The sequence below is a fragment of the Pelobates fuscus genome, chromosome 5 (assembly GCF_036172605.1).
Source record: "Pelobates fuscus isolate aPelFus1 chromosome 5, aPelFus1.pri, whole genome shotgun sequence".
In the NCBI taxonomy this organism is placed as follows: Eukaryota; Metazoa; Chordata; class Amphibia; order Anura; family Pelobatidae; genus Pelobates; species Pelobates fuscus.
In genome coordinates, this window is record NC_086321.1 from 85,115,581 (window position 1) to 85,130,407 (window position 14,827).

General features: G+C 42.2%; 1 protein-coding gene across 1 annotated transcript in view; it reads left to right on the forward strand.

The window, feature by feature from the left end:
- The window catches only part of LOC134612513 (granzyme A-like), a 36,512-nt gene extending 21,999 nt beyond the window's left edge, over positions 1-14,513 (forward strand). Inside the window, exons 5-6 of the mRNA XM_063456894.1 lie at positions 876-1,133; positions 13,861-14,513. Coding sequence (XP_063312964.1) covers positions 876-1,133; positions 13,861-14,016 — 414 coding nt within the window. The 3' untranslated portion in view covers positions 14,017-14,513. The remainder of the gene's footprint in view (positions 1-875; positions 1,134-13,860) is intronic.
- Positions 14,514-14,827: the final 314 nt, after the last annotated feature.

Genomic DNA, 14,827 nt, shown 5'->3' on the forward strand with positions numbered 1-14,827 from the left:
ATGCTCTTGGGGACTCACATCCATGTGGATGTTACTTTGACATGTGCCACCTACCTAGAGTTTGTTGCAGATCATATACAGCCCTTCATGGCAATGGGGTTCCCTGATCGCAGTGGCCTCTTTCAGCAGGATATAAACATTGCTCAGGAATGGTTTGAATAACATGACAAGGAGCTCAAGTGGTGCCTTGGCCTCCAAACTCCCCAGATCTCAATTGGGTTGAGCACCTGTGGTTTGTGGTGGAACAAGAAATCAGATCCATGGAGACCACACTTTGCAACTTGCAGGACTTAAACAATCTGCTGCTAATGTCACAGGACACGTTCAGAGGTCTTGTGGTCAATGTCTTGAAAAATATGAGCTGTTTTGGTAGCATGGGAGTATTCTACACAATAGGATGCACTTGCAGGTCTTAAGTTAAAGGTGTTTTTTGTATCCTGAGCACTCCAACTTATTTTTATTGATTTATTTATTATTTTAAACAAACCTGAAAAGACGCGATCAACCCCTTCTTATCACATGCTGAGCTACATAAAAATAAACATCATACAACATAAATTATAGCCTCTAAATTCTTCAAAATAGCAGACAGAAGCTGTAACAATCAAATATTAATTTGCTAAATTCTCCTCTAAAGGTTTGCTCTGCTTACTGAACGGAAATTTCACCATTAACTTTAGTTGAGAAACTAAACAGAAATAAACTTACTTTGATAAGAGAATCCAGCCTTTAGACTGCAGAAATACTAAGAATTGCTTATCAACGGGAAATAATAACCCTACCATGCAATATCACTGCAGCTCCAGATAATAATATAAAACTAGTGATCATTATCTATATAGTAACAATATTAAGTATATGTTTTTTCTTTTCAGTTGAATAATACTGCTATCACCACAAGTTCTGTCAATGTACTACAGCTACCTCAGACGTTTGATGACATTCCGCCTGGCACTGCTTGCCAAACTGCAGGGTGGGGACAAATCAATAACAGTAAAACTAGTGATTCAGAAGCACTAATAGAGGTTACCGTTATGATATTAAACAGAACAACATGCGGAACTATATTCAATGGAATTACTAATAATATGTTATGCACAGAAGTAGGGAGTAACGGTGAAGGCACCTGTAATGTAAGTATTGCATATTCTGCAACAAAAGATTACCATGAATAAAATGCATCAAATCATTTATATTTTTTAAAATGTTTCTTTACTAACATTGTGCTTGAACAGGTATAGATTTGTCTTTTCAGTGCCATAAATGGATGAATGGAAAAACTTAAGCTGTTATCCTATTCATGTTGAACTTTAGTGATACCCAAAGACAATAGAATCCATTAACTTTTTTTGGGTTAAGACACTCATGCCCCAGGTACTTTTTACACCAAAATTATTGGGTCAGGGGGGTTCTGAAAATCTTAGTTTTTAATGCAATAATCCAACCATCCAATGTAACTAAAGCAGGAGATTTCCAGTCAGTCTGGTTGCTGAAAAACCTGGGGCCCTGGCTAAATCATATTGTCCAACAGGACCAAAACCTCGAGCCAAAGTTCATATGTAGTTGTGCATCTAGATCTTCTACACTAGATCTTCTACATTTATACACTCATATATCCCTTTAATTTCCAAATTGAAATCTACATACTGTGTAGCACTCCTGTCGCGCTATAACTAAATGCACGTATTCTCTTATTATTAAATCAACAAATCTATACCTACTCTTGCTATTTAGCTAGCACTATTTATTTGTGAGATGATTTGCAGTTCACATGGGATTCTGGCGCCTCCCCAGTAGTTGTCATACACCCAGCCCTGTTACTGCTAAAGCGAAGAGGCAGCTAATTATTAATTACCCACTAATTACCCCGGGCATCTGCCCTACAAACACTATTCAATGTGCTGTGATACAGTCTGTGCTGGGAAGAGCTTGCAGTAACACCACAGACTAGATCTACTGCAAGGCTAGACTTCACACCCCCTCATTAAACACACAAACCCTGCAATACACATTACATGTATGTTCTCTTGTGCTGCTTTTATTGAGTGCTTTCCTTCCACTAAACTCACATACCTTCACACCTGCCACCAGTCAGCTGCAATGGCCAAGGTCAGGCCCCTCCTCTAAATTATAAGCGAGCATTGATTGGATGAACGCATAAAGTCTGCTACAGCCGCTGCTATTGGAAAAGTTGTCGGTGACGGATGCGTTTCTTTGAGGGGAGGGGTGCTGAGCTCCGCTGGATACTTCCAGCTCGTACAATACCCCTTCTGGCAGGACTCCGGGGGCTGTTAGCGGCCATACTGTCACTTCCTGGGGCCGCAGACAGGTCATGTCCTCTCTCCCACGAAGATGTGATCTGCTTATCTGAATGTATCTCTTGCGAGAACCGCCAACCCAAAGGGCAGGTCCTGACTAATAACGGGAACGGTGTATCTGCTGTGGAAAAAAGTGCTGTTCCTGCAGGACTTGAGCCCTGATTAATATGCCTTACAAAGGAACCGTAAGTTCCATCTGTGCAATGTCTTCATTTATAGCTCCTTTCATTAGCTAAAATTATCTCCATCTGCTGTGATGTCACTACAATTTGTTATCTGTGGCATTTTTCCACCATTTTATACACACACATGCATATCCCAGAACCAATCAAGCAACTTTATTGCAAACACAAAATAGGAGAATCCTCATATAAATCAATCTTGATGTAAAATATCTTATCATTATCAGCATTACTGCAAACTGAAGATAAGGCGATGTCCGCACTGTGAAAGGCATCTGTCCACTCTGTTTCCTCCAAATAGAAGACCTTGTTGCTTCTGTTTTCAGGACCCCTAGTTCTCAGTAAAATATCATTGTGAGCCAGGTGTAAACACTATGGATGGACTTTCGGCCTATGCATATTGTGCATAATTATTATGCTACCTTTTTGTGAGTAGTTCTTATATATTTATATATTTATTTACTGGCATTTAATTATTAGGTTTACCACACTATATTTTTCTCTTTTGTTTATCTCTCTTTTTCTGTCCCAGTTTCATGGATTTATCAGGTTTTACATGTTGCTGAATAAATATAAGTAAATAAGCGATAAAGACATATTACTCTATTTTGTAGATAATGTTATCTCAAAAAAGACAGCTTTTTTTTTTAGTGGAAGGTTAAAAATAAAAATGTGATAATCAGGGACATCGAACGAGATGGACGCACATTAAGTGAGCTCCGCTAGCACAGGCTCCACAACACGGCTAAAACAAGCTTCTCCAGGGGTATTTCCCGACCCAAAACGCTGGAGCGATGTCCCAACACCGGACAAAGAAACACACAGAGGCAAAAGACAAATCAACCTTCTTTGCGGCTAGAACGCCACAGCCAAAAGCCGCCGATGCGCAGGCCCAAGATCCGGAATATGACACTGAGCGTGACTATACAGTGAGTAGGCAAGAAGATTGCCCCCTGACCCGGAGTCTCCTACAATCCATGCTCGATGCAGCAGTTACCAAAATGCAAACTACTGTCACAGAGGCCCTGAATGGCCCTGGAAGCACGGACCTCCCACCTTGAGGGCAATGTGGAAAGCCTCACAGGGGCCCACAACGAAACTGACGTACGCCTCAGCAAAATTGAGGAACAGCTTTACAGGCAAGAGACCAAACTAGCTGATGCAGAAGACAGGTCATGCCGCAATAATGTACGGTTAAGGGGAGTACCTGAAGATATTGCGCCATAGAATTCTTCCAAGCTTTACTTCCTGATATCCCCGCAGAAATGTTCCTCCTGGATCGCATCCATAGACTCCCCAAGCCACAACACCTGCCACCTACCACCCCGAAAGACGTCCTCATGAGACTACTATCACATCAAGGACCAAATACTACGGACACACCGTACCAAAAAGGACTTACCCACTCAATTCAAATACATTCTCATGTTCTTATCTGCTGAGACACTACGCCGGAGGCGATCCTTCAAGGACATAGCAGACACGCTGAGACATCATCAAGTACCATACCGCTGGGGCTATCCGGCCAAGCTGCTCATATCGAAAGGAGGGAAACTCATCTCGGCAACTACACCAGCAGAAGGAATGGACCTCCTGCAACAATGGGGTATGTCCCGGAATACGCAGCCGAACCCCAGAAACTCCGGTAAACCACTTCCCGAAGAATGGCGCCCTCAGAAGACGAGACGCACATCTCCAAGAGAGGAATGAACATGCTCAGTGAGATACAGCAAGTTCTAAACATGTTTACTTTGTTACTTACCTGTTATACATTAGGTTATAATGTGATGATAATGCACTGATAATTGCTTACTAGTACCCTTATAATACGCCCCTGAGATCCTCCCTCTTGAGACGGGAGCGGCATTACGTGCGAAAACCTATAGAGCCTTGCCTAAAACCCTTACTAAGGTCTTAACCTCTACCGCTACAAACCAGGCTCTTTACTGCCCATGAAGGTGTTGATCGATCCAACCAATGCATGTTAACTACATATATGGGTGGGGCGCACCCGATTCATGTTGGGCCCGCAGCGACCTCCGCTCACCCCGAACCGACCACAACACCCCCACTTAGGAAGTGCCATAGTTAAGGCACATACCTCTAAAGTCACCATTGTAAGATACTTTCTTTGATTATTGCTTGATTGTTTAATTTTCTTAATCTGATTTATTGTGTTCTGAAAGTTATATTGTACACCTGGTTGCAACCACCACCTGCCACACCACGGATACCCACTGACAGACCCACACAGACATTCACACCAGACACACTGACAGGCCCACCGACCCAACAGGACCGAGACCACCTCCCCTCCTACTACTACGACAAGCATCCACACCATACCACTAACAGATATAAGACGCAAACACAGCATACACCACCCACGGAAAATGAAGATAATTACTCACAACGTCCGGGGACTGAACTCGCCCAACAAGCGACATACCCTCCTCAAAGAACTCAATAGCACACACGCAGACATTGTCTGCTTGCAGGAGACTCACTTTCAACAGGACTCTAACCCCATTCTAGGACTCAAAAACTTCCCACACCAGTATCACGCTACCTCTCCGAACAAAAGCAAAGGTGTGTCGATACTGCTGAGCCACACTCTAGCCTTTGACCTAATCTCAATCGACTCTGACCCAAAGGGTAGATATATCATTTAATATGCACCTTGAACAACTCCACATACACGATAGTGAACTCTTACTCCCCGAACGACAACCAGAAGACCTACCTGGCCTATCTACTAGACAAAGTAGAGACACTCCAAATGGGCACCACGGTCATCTGCGGTGATTTTAACCACATTCTAGACATTGCAATTCCATAAACAAGCTTTTGTCAGCACACGGACTATATGATGTCTGGAGAACACTACACCCTAACGACAGAGAATATACCCATTACTCCCAGGTTCACAATACCTACTCCCGTATAGACAGGTTTCTCCTGTGCAACGCGCACCTACAGCAGATAAGGGCATGCAACATAGAAACATCCACAATATCAGACCATAATCCAGTGTCATTGGTACTCGCAAACCCATACCAATTCAAAAATCAAACCCCCTGGAGGCTGAACGAACACCTCCTTAACGAACCCTCTTTCCTAGAAAAAGTGAAGAGCGAAATGACTCTATACTTCACGACCAATAGCCCTGCTGGCCCAACCCCCGCCACTCTGTGGCTAGCCAACAAGGCAGTCATCCGAGGAATCCTGATAGGCAGAGCGGCATATCTTAAAAAGATTAACAACACCACATTGCTCACACTCCTCAAAAGAGTTCAAGACCTACATAGGTCGAACCAAGCAAATCCCACAAAGACACTCCAACAACAATTACAAAGCACACAAAACGAAATCAATGACATACATCTCCGCAAGACAACTACAGCGTTAAAAAAACTAAAAGCCACATCCTACTCGATGGACAACAAGGCTCCGAAACTATTGGCGCTAAGACTTAGGGACAAACAAGCACAAACAAGAACACAATTCCTAAACACACATACCGGACAAAAAGTAATGCAGCCCACGCAGATATGTAATGAATTTGCCAGTTACTACAGCTCTCTATATAACCTGAAAGACGACCCAAATTCACCCCGACCTACGACATCCATAAGGACTTACCTCAACAAACTCGCACTCCCTACTATTAACGCACACCAATCAGCACAACTCAATGCCCCAATCACCACAGAAGAAGTGCTTCACCATATGGATGCAATGCCCAGAGGTAAAGCACCAGGCCCAGATGAGTACACCAACACATATTACAAAACATTCAAACACGAACTAGCCCCTCCACTCACCCAATTCTTTAATGAAGCAACTAAAAAATGTATTCTTATCATGGGTCGGACGGATAGCTGCTATCAAAATGACAATACTCCCCAAAATCCTGTATCTTTTCCGGTCCCTGCAGATCAAGATCCCGCAGAGCTACTTGATGAGCCTACAAGCAATCCTCCTTCGTTTCTGCTGGAGTGGATCCTAAAGCCCTGCTCTTCAGACACATAAAACAGAGGGGAATGGGACTCCCTAACCTAAAATCATACTACAACGCAGTCCTACTCACAGGTGTTATCAACGCACACACAACGAAACAACCTCCACAATGGGTAGAATTAGAAAACCAGTTTTGCACCAACAATGACCTATCTTCCACTCTGTGGACTCCCAAACACGCAAGACCGAGATCCATAGACATGTTGCCCACCACCAAACTCTTACTATCGACATGGGACAATTGCAGGGAAAAGTTATGCTCAGCTCACCCATGGGCACTAGCTGCCCCCAATCAAAACACTACACCACTGTAATGGCACGTTCCAGCACCAAAAATGGGAAGAAAGAGGCATCACGCATATGTATCACCTCTACACGTCTGAAGGCCTTAAACACTTCCCTGACCTCCAATCCGAGTTTACGCTCCCGTCGAACTTCACGTTCGCTTATCTACAATTAAAAGCCCTACTGAAAGACAACTCGATCCACAACAGAAGACAGACATTACGAACCACAGCGACGAAGTTCGAAACGCAATGCATGTCAGCAACACCCCCGAAAAAAGTACTCTCCACCTGCTATGACAGCCTAGCAAACTCTAAAACAGACGACACATGGAAATTCATAAAGGTCTGTCCTCCTGCGTGGCCCACTTCGAAACATCACGCAAACTGCTATATAGGTGGTGCATGGTACCCTACCGCTTGCACACCATATACCCCGAAACGACGGACAAATGTTGGCGCTTCAACTCGCACAGAGGCACAATGTTACATGTGTGGTGGACCTACAACACTGTAAACGAACTTTGGAAAACAACGGAACGAATGATTCAAGAAATTACAGACTTTACCCTACCTCACGAACCAAAAACAATCCTCTTACGATCACTCCCTGATACCACCCCCAAACCAGCTAAAAAAAATGATATATCTCATATTGAGCACAGTCTCCACTCTAATAGCTAGAAACTGGAAGACCTCTACTCTTCCCTCAATCCAGGAAATTACAACTTTGCTGTCAACGACAGTGGACTATGAACTCCACATGTGGAACCATCTGAAAATAGGGAAGCTGAGCCCACTCATTGCCGAGATGTGGCGTACCTACTTATCAAAACAGAAGCCACTTCCACAACCCCTCTAGCCTAATGCGAAGAGAGGCTAGCATAAGTCAGGTCTCACGCAACCTTTGCCACTAAGAGCTGGAGAGTACGTTACACCAACGCACACACGACTGCACATGACCCTAGACAAGATTCCCACCCTCAGACGACCCCGACAGAGATGGACCTCACCAGGGCCACAACCAACACCCTCACCAGGTTTCTTTTCCCTTATTCTCCCTTTCCCTCCCCCCAACCCCCAAGCCTCGACTACGAGCCTTGAAAAGGAACATGACATCACGCACATGACCTCTACATAACATCATACGCATATAATACGAGAGAGCTACCACATACAGGTATCTCCCAGGGATCAGGCCATTTAGACATAGATCACCTCGAACCCCGCTGATCTTGAAACACATGAAACCACCACGTAACTAGAACTGACATACCTCTATCAAAGGGACATAGCCGAAAGGCGAACAGCACACTAACACATAACGGGAGCAAACACTAGTCCGACATCATGCACCTAAGAGTAACTTACCATAAGCCGAATACTACATCTGATGTTCGAACACTCTCGTACGGCACGAACAGTTAATATTCACAGCAAGGTATAACGTGTACTATGTCAAACCCTCTGTATGTCAATATGCAATGTAACGAAGTTAAGTGTGCCAAAATGAACAAAACCTTTTTTGATCCCCCTTCCCGCTTTCCTTCTGTATCCCCATTCTATTTGAAAACAATAAAGAATACGTTATAAAAAATAAATAAATGTGATAATCAAAGTGTTGAAAATGCAGTTCACACTTGGTTGTTTATCTCAGTACACCTAAAGATAACACATGTGACTGAACCAAACACAAACATGATTAAATTTTAGTAAGAATGATATATCTCAAGCAGATTTATATGAGGATGCTCCTGAGTTTGTTTTCCTGGCACTATAGTTTCCCTTTAAAGAATGAAATATATGATCTTAAATACTATACCAGCTTTTCAGGGGGGTTCATTCCTCTAATCTTCCCTGGTACCCGAATTTATGTTGCAGTGTTATTCTCTAAAGTTCAAAAATTAGCAAATAAAATCTAAATTGCAAAATTGAGGATAAAATAGATAAAACTGTGACTATAGCGGAGTTGAAGAAATTTAATTTCTATTTGATTCACTAAAATTTGAGGTTTAATGAATAAAACAGTTACTATGACAGGAAAGGCACACACTATTAGAATAAAAACTGTCACTGATCTGCAGTTATTTGATAGTGGGCCTCTTACCGCAATTTTCCTCAAACAAATTTGAAAAATAAACAACAACTCAGGATGACTGTGATTCCTTGGTGTTGTCCCCAAATGTAGTCAAAGCAGTCATCCACACAATCAGTAGCCATACACTAAGCTGTGGGTTGGATATGTAACTGGAGATTTATAAACGCTCAATGAAGTAGGAAGTCTCTATTTATCGTTTTGTGTGACAATTAGGGAATATTACAATTTACAACAGGTAAACTTAACGCTTAAACAATGTTTCTAACACAAAGTAATGTAAACAATAAGTACAATTTCGAAATGTTTTAACTTTTGATAGTTTTCAGTTCTGTTCTAGTTAGGAATAGAGAAAATAGGTGTTCTATCGAATTAGGTATCTGCTTTAAGTCTGTAGCTAATATAACTGTAACTGTGTATGTCTCTTGGGATTAGGGGCTTAGAATTTGAAGGATCTAGTACAGTGGTAGTCAACCTTTTTTTACCTACCGCCCACTAATGCATCTTTTTGGTTGAAAAAATTTCCTTACCGCCCACCAGTTTTCGCGCAAATGCGGAATATTTTTAAGAAAGGAGGGTGTTTAAAAAAAAAAAAAAATGTACGTACATTTATCTTTTTATTTCTACTTAATGCAGGTTTATAAGGTTTTTAACTTTATAAAGTTTAATGAGAAAACAATAAAGTAAATTGAAATTACCTTTACTAGTGATTAATGAGATCCTTGAGGTTGATGCTGCGAGACTAAATATTTGATATCTGGTTCGATTTTCGTAAGGAACAAACAAAGGTCTCTTTCAGTGATATTCAGACGACTTCTCTCTTTGCGCATAATATGATTTCTCATTTGTGCGTCAGCTCATCTCGTCTCCCTCCTCAATTCCCCTCCCCACCTTTTTTTCCCCTTTTTTCTATTTTTTAACCGTCCTTATAGCAATGCCCAGTAGGAAGGCTGAGCTAGGTAGCCCACTTACTATAGTCCACTATAACAGACAGGCACACATACAAGACACACATACAAGACACACACACAAAGACACACACACAAAGACACACACACAAAGACACACATACAGACATACACACAAGACACACATACAGACACACATACGACACACACACACACACACACAAGACACACACACAAGACACACATACAGACACACACAAAGACACAGACAGGCACACATACACGACACATACATACAAACAGACAGGCACACATACAAACAGACACAAACAGACATGCACACACACATGCAAACACACACATAAGACACACATGCAGACACACAAGACACACATACAATGACACATACATACAAAGACAAGACACACACACACATATATACAGACAGACACACATACGACACACACAGACATACAAGACACACACACGACACACATACAGACACAGACAGGCACACATACACACCTACAGACACACAAGACACACAAAGACACAGACAGGCACACATACACACACACACAAGACACATACATACAAACAGACAGGCACACATACAAACAGACACACACAGACATGCACACACACACGCAGACACACAGATAAGACATACATAGACACACACACATGCAGACACACAAGACACACATACAATGACACATACATACAAAGACAAGACACACATACATACATACATACATACAGACACACACAGACATATATATACAGACAGACACATGCACACACAAGACATACATACAAAGACACATACAGACAGACACACACACACAAGACATACACACACACAAGACATACCTACAAACACATACACACATTATATTTAAGTCACCCTCCTGTTTCCTACCTTTAAGGTGCAGGAGGGTGACTTTTGCTGGGGTCCAGTGGTGGCTCAGGTGGATGGGAGTCAGAGTTCCCACTCTGACTCCCTCTGCTTCCTCCCACGCGGCTCTCAATTTTAGCTGGGAGGAGTGACCGGGGAATCACTTCCTCCCAGCTCTGATGTCATCACAGGGGGCCTGGTCACGCTGTTAAAGCGCCCAGCGCTGACCGGGCCCCCTTACAATCCGCATCCATCGGGTGGCCCTGACAGCATGGGCCACCCGATGGACACTTTGGAAGGCGGCCCCGGCGGTTTGCCGCGCGGGCCGGGGCCGCAAATGGTCACGGCGGTACCCAGTCGCACGGGTACCGCCGGCTCACGCCCGCCCGCCCGATCAACCTGGAAATCCCTACCGCCCACCTGGAATCCTGAAACGCCCACTAGTGGGCGGTAGGGACCAGGTTGACGACCCATGATCTAGTATAATTACTCTTTTGTCCCTTAGCTATAGTGGCTCGGTCTCTGTGCATGAGATAGAGCTCCTTTAGATGGGGATATTGCGTGGCAAGGTCAAGACCTTCTGCAATACAATGCTCGTATAAAGCGTTAGGAGATTTAGGAGGCGGGGAGGATTGAGAGGAAGGGGGCATCAGGTACAGAAGAGAGTGGGGGGAGGGAGAGATGCTGAAAAAGCCTTCAATAGGGTGAATTGGACTCTAATGTTGACAACCATGCAATACTTATGCTTCTGAACACGTTGGCAGGAGTGGCAGGATGCGATTTACTCGTCACCCACTGCTAGACTGCAAATTAACGATCAACTCTCTGACCCAGTGATAACAAACAATGGCACGAGGCAGGGATGCCCTCTCTTGCCCCTTCTATTCATACTGGTACTTGAACCCTGTCTCCAAGGATTCATAGGCAACTCTCAAATCAATGGCATTACGATTACGAACAAAGAATATAAGATCTCTGCATTTGCGGACAATCTTCTATTTACAATATCAGACCCGATAAACACCATTCCACATATTCTAGATGAAATGAACATCTATAGTGAAGTATCTAATTTCCAAGCTAGCTTAACAAAATGTGAAATACTCCCTATCCATACCACACAGGAAACAGATACTGTCCTACGCCAGATATTTCATTTCTACCTCTATTAAATACTTAGCCATACATATACCAACCAGGTTAGAAAAGTTGTATGAACTGAACTTCCTCCCTCTCCAGGTAACCATCACTAACGATCTCAAACAATGGCATAAACCATGTCACTGATGGTTCTGCAGAGTAAATATCATAAAAATTAATATACTAACGTGCATACTCTACCCACTCCAGACACTCACCATAGATGTCCCCAAAAAATTATTTGACTCTCTAAGGATGCTGATAACTACTTTCGTATGGTTGAACTCTCAGCCCCGCTTAGCGAATTCCATTCTAACCAAATCCAGAGAAATGGGAGGAGTAGGCTTACCAGACATAGACACATATCACAAAGCCACCCAATTAGAATGTACGAATAGACAACAACCGACTCACCAATGGGTCACCCTAGAAGACTCTTTTCTAGAAATTCCAATACAAACTATTCCATGGCACAAAACTGACTCAAAACTCCTAAAACACATCAAACACCCAACTATTTCAGCAACTCTTAGAGTATGGGCACGGATAACACAGACCAAATATTTCCCACCTTAGCCCTCCCCACTATATCCACTTACACATAACCCACTCTTCCCAACGGGAACCTCAGGAGTCTCATTCAGGCAATGTTACAACAACATATACCTAAAATTACAAGATATGACCAAGGTTCACAAACTGATCCCAATAACAGATATATACCCTACCAATAAAACCACAGGAACACAACATTTGCAATATACGCAGCTCGTCCACTTTATCCAGACCTTGAAATTACTGCCAGAGGGGGGACAAGAACCCACACACTATGAAAAATGATGCCTATCCCACCCATTAAAAACGATACTACTCTCCACAATGTAAATCCATTTACAAAAAGTTCAACCACAAGACAATCACCTTACACCCTTAAATGGACAGAAGAACTAACAGTAGACATATCCAGGGATCAATGGCAAAAAATATTTATGAGAACGCATCAAGCGTCTTCATCCACCTCGGCACAGTAGAGCAATTGCAAACGCCTCACTAGGTGGCATTACACACCAGCTAAAATTCACAAGAAACACAACACCAGTCAGAACAAGTGCTGCAGATGTGATGAAGATAATGCCCACATTTCACACATATGATGGCAATGTCCTCTAATAGACAAATTCTGAAAAAAATCCATACTATGACCCAGATGATACTGAACACACAAATCCATTTTACACCAGATACTTTCCTTTTTCTACTATCTCCTCCCAGTCAGAGCAAACAGGAAATTCCAAACTGGCTTGTGGCAAAGGTCGCATCCTATGACGCATTTAAAGTCACTGAGCTCTTCAGCATGACCCATTGTACTGTCAATGTTTGTCTATGTGAATCTCATAGCTATGTGCTGGATTATATGCACCTGAATGGGTGAAGCTGAAACACCTGAACCTTATAAGAGTCTTTTCTCTGATCAGCCACCTAATAATATACATCCACCTACTTCAAACCATAATAATTATAATAAAATATATTTAGGAGCAGATACCTGAAGAGACTTTACATTGGGATATCCTGAAGACTTGATATGGTATGTTCAAATATTACATACAGGAAATCTGAGATAATAGAAAATTGGGTTTATTTGGTACATCGTTCAGTAATTATCAACATACATGTATAAAAATACATTTGTATAAGGTGTAAGTTGTATATCTATTTGTACATGTGTATATGTGTGTTTAAGCTTCTGTTAAAACAAACCACCTCAACATATTTTTACCTCAAGAAAGAAAAAAAAGAATTCAGAAAATCTCACACCTTGCTTTGGATCCTTTTAATGATAATACTCTAGAGAGATGTCACAATGTTGAATGATGTGTTAATCATTGTACACTTAAAGGGTTCATATAAAATGTTATTCCTTGCTTCATTTTGAATTTACATCACTTTATGTAGGAGTAGACAATAATGTTTCTGCAAAAACAACGTTTTCATCTAATAAGTTCTCATTTCAGGGAGATGCTGGGGGCCCATTAATTTGTGATGAAACTTTCCGAGGTCTTGTTAGCTTTGGTCCCCCTACATGTGGATTGCCTGGAGATGCTGATGTTTACACTCGTCTCACTGAAGATATTGTCCAATGGATTAAGAACAGAACAGGAATTCCTTAATCCAATTTTAACCACTGTATCATTGTAAACTATGTGTGTGCTTGAAACCATGCAGTATGGTGCGTATGTGCTTATGTCTTAGATACGGTTACAGTGGGCATGAAAATATAATAGCAAGACTTCTCATGGGCGGCTCCCTTCCTTTGGAACAGCCTGCCTACCCCTATCAGACTCTTACGTAGTCTCTAATTGTTTAAGAAGTCCCTCAAAACACATCTGTTCAGAAATGCTTATGGACTCCCAGAGTAACTTATCTATACTTTATCCAAATCTGTCTCATGTTCTCCTAAAGAATCACACTTCACTCTCACCTCCAGTTCTGCTACTTTTCCACCTCGTTTGGTGGCTGTCACCCTTTCTGCCTTTTTGTGTATTAGTACCCCACCTCCTCTAGACTGTAAGCTCGTTTGAGCAGGGTCCTCATCTACCTATTGTTCCTGTGTCACTGTGTAATTGTCTCATTTATTGTAAATTTCCACCACTTTCATAATATTGTAAAGCGCTGCAGAATTAGTTGGCGCTATATAAATACAAATAATAATATTTACAGATTGTTCCAAGCTTTGTTAAAGGAAATGCATATGTCAAGATTTATGACTATAGATATATAGCACATTTAAAAATGATGTCAAAATTAAAATATATATATATATTTTTTGTACAAAAATGACAACCCTATAGAGTGTCCCTTGATACACTGCTTAGTGGGTTGGTCAGAGGGGGCAGACAGACCCCTCTCTCACCAGGAGGAGATGCTCGAATCAGAATCATATCGTTCTTGGTCTATAGGGCCTGGTCTTATCTCATTCCC